General features: G+C 39.4%; 1 protein-coding gene across 1 annotated transcript in view; it reads right to left on the bottom strand.

The window, feature by feature from the left end:
* Positions 1-2,095, bottom strand: part of DNA2 (DNA replication helicase/nuclease 2) — a 42,672-nt gene that overhangs the window by 17,541 nt on the left and 23,036 nt on the right. Inside the window, exon 9 of the mRNA XM_012801305.2 lies at positions 214-408. Within this exon, the coding sequence (XP_012656759.1) occupies positions 214-408 (195 nt within the window). The remainder of the gene's footprint in view (positions 1-213; positions 409-2,095) is intronic.

Below are 2,095 nucleotides of genomic sequence, written 5' to 3'. Positions count from 1 at the left end.
ATCACTAACAATGACTGTAGCACACAGCATTGGTAGAAATGGTGCTCTACTTGGAAACGATTCATTGACAACCATTTGGAGTTGTAATGAATAAATGAAATCACATTATCCTTAACATTCTATATAAGTTGTATTTGTCACGAATTCTAAATGCAATCACGCCACAGCTAATCAAAAATACTGAAATTTCACTGTATTAAATGAGCTACTTACATTTTTGAAGTAGGCATTAACCAGATATTTTGGTAGTTCTTTTTGTTATCCTTCGATTGTGACTCCAGGGTTAACATTAGACACCAAAGGCTAAAATATTCTAAGTGCGTAAGCTTCAGATGCTGGGTTTCCTCTTTTATTTTAGGCAGCATGACAACTGGAACTGAATTATGCTCCATCTGTTGTTCAATTGCTCTAAATATAAAGTTTCAAGTTAGACATATGTAGAAATCATTTCATTGGCAGACTATAAAATGAGGCATTTCTAATAAGTACACATAAAGGATGATCATCATAATGCAAAACCACAGCCTATTTTTCCTTAAATGTCATTTCTATATTTTATAAGCCAGATAGCTTTTCACAAAACAAAATGTGGAACTCAATACTGCGTTATTTTGCTTTCAATTACTATCTCCTCAACAACTTAAGCTTGGTATACTCTAGTCTTCGTTCCTATATGCAGCAAGTTTGGGCTTTTTGTACAACTGCATTTCTCAAAATCACACAACAGAGTTGTATACCCAACTCTGTGACATTAGAAAACATAAAACCAGGGAGAATCATTTAGATTTTGATTAGTGCCAACTTAAAACATTTTATGCAGAAACAAACATGTTACAGAAAAGCACACAAAACAATGAAAATTATACATAAGATATCAAAGAAATGAGTTTGTGCTACAAGTCCAGACATGGTTCCAAAACCTCTGCAATTGAGACTTTAGATTCACAGCGGTTCTCAACCTGTGGGTCATGACCCACAGGAACTGTATTAAAGGGTCACAGGATTAGGAACACTGCTTTAGAAGATGTTAAGAGTATTTTTCATGCCTGTAATCCTAGCACTCTGGGAGGGTAAAGTGGGTGGATTTCCTGAGCTCACAGGTTTGAGACCAGCATGAGCCACATAGAAACCTCGTCTGTAAAACTAGCCAGGCAAAGCAAGAGATCACTTGAGCCCAAGAGTTTGATGTTGCTGTGAGGTATGACACCATTGCCTTCTACCAAGGGTGACAAGAAGAGTCTGTCTCAAAAAAAAAAAAAAAAGAGTGCTTTCTATGGCCAGGTGATCCCAGCACTTTGGGAGGATAAAGTGAGAGAATCATCCTGGCTTGAGGTCAAGAATTTGAAACTAGTTGAAGCAACATAATAAGACTTCCACTCTATAAAAAAATGGAAAAATTAGTTGGGCGTAGTGGCGCACGCACCTATAGTCATAGCTACACAGGAGGCTGGGTAGGAAGATCACTTGAACCAAGGAGTTTGAGGTTGCAGTGAGCTATGAAGATGCCACCGCCTGGTCACAGAGACTCCCTCTGTAAAAAGTATACTCTACCCAGGGGGATAGCTTGAGGCTCTGTCTCAAAAAAAAAAGACTGTCTCAAAAAAAAAAGTTTTTTTGCAGAGGGCCCAGGTACAGTGGCTCACACTTGTACTACTAGCATTCTAGGAAACTGAGGCCAGTGGATTGCTTGAGCTTAGGAGTTGCAGACCAGCATGAGCAAGAGTGAGACCCCATCTCTAAAAATATAGCCAGGTATTGTAGTGAGTGCCTGTAGTCCCAGCTACTAGAGAAGGATTGCTCAAGTCCAGGAGACTGAGGTTGCTAAAAGTTATGATTCCATAGCACACTACCAAAGTTGTCAAAGTGAGACTCTGTCTTTAAAAAAAAGGTTTTTGCAGAGAAGGGATCTATGTTGCCCAGACTGGTCTCAGACTTCTGGACTCAAGCAATCCTACTTCAGTCTCCCAGAGTGCTAGGATTACAGGTGTGAGCCACCACGACCAGCCCTAGGATAAATTTTAAAAGCACTCTATTATTTCCTAAGGAAATAAGCTTGTTAGAAAATATGAATCGGCTCGGCGCCTATAGCTCAACC

The sequence above is a fragment of the Otolemur garnettii genome, unplaced genomic scaffold (assembly GCF_000181295.1).
Source record: "Otolemur garnettii isolate 467f Iridium unplaced genomic scaffold, OtoGar3 scaffold00008, whole genome shotgun sequence".
Taxonomy (NCBI): Eukaryota; Metazoa; Chordata; class Mammalia; order Primates; family Galagidae; genus Otolemur; species Otolemur garnettii.
The sequence above is the reverse complement of the archived record's forward strand: the minus strand, read 5'-3'. Positions and strand labels throughout refer to the sequence as shown.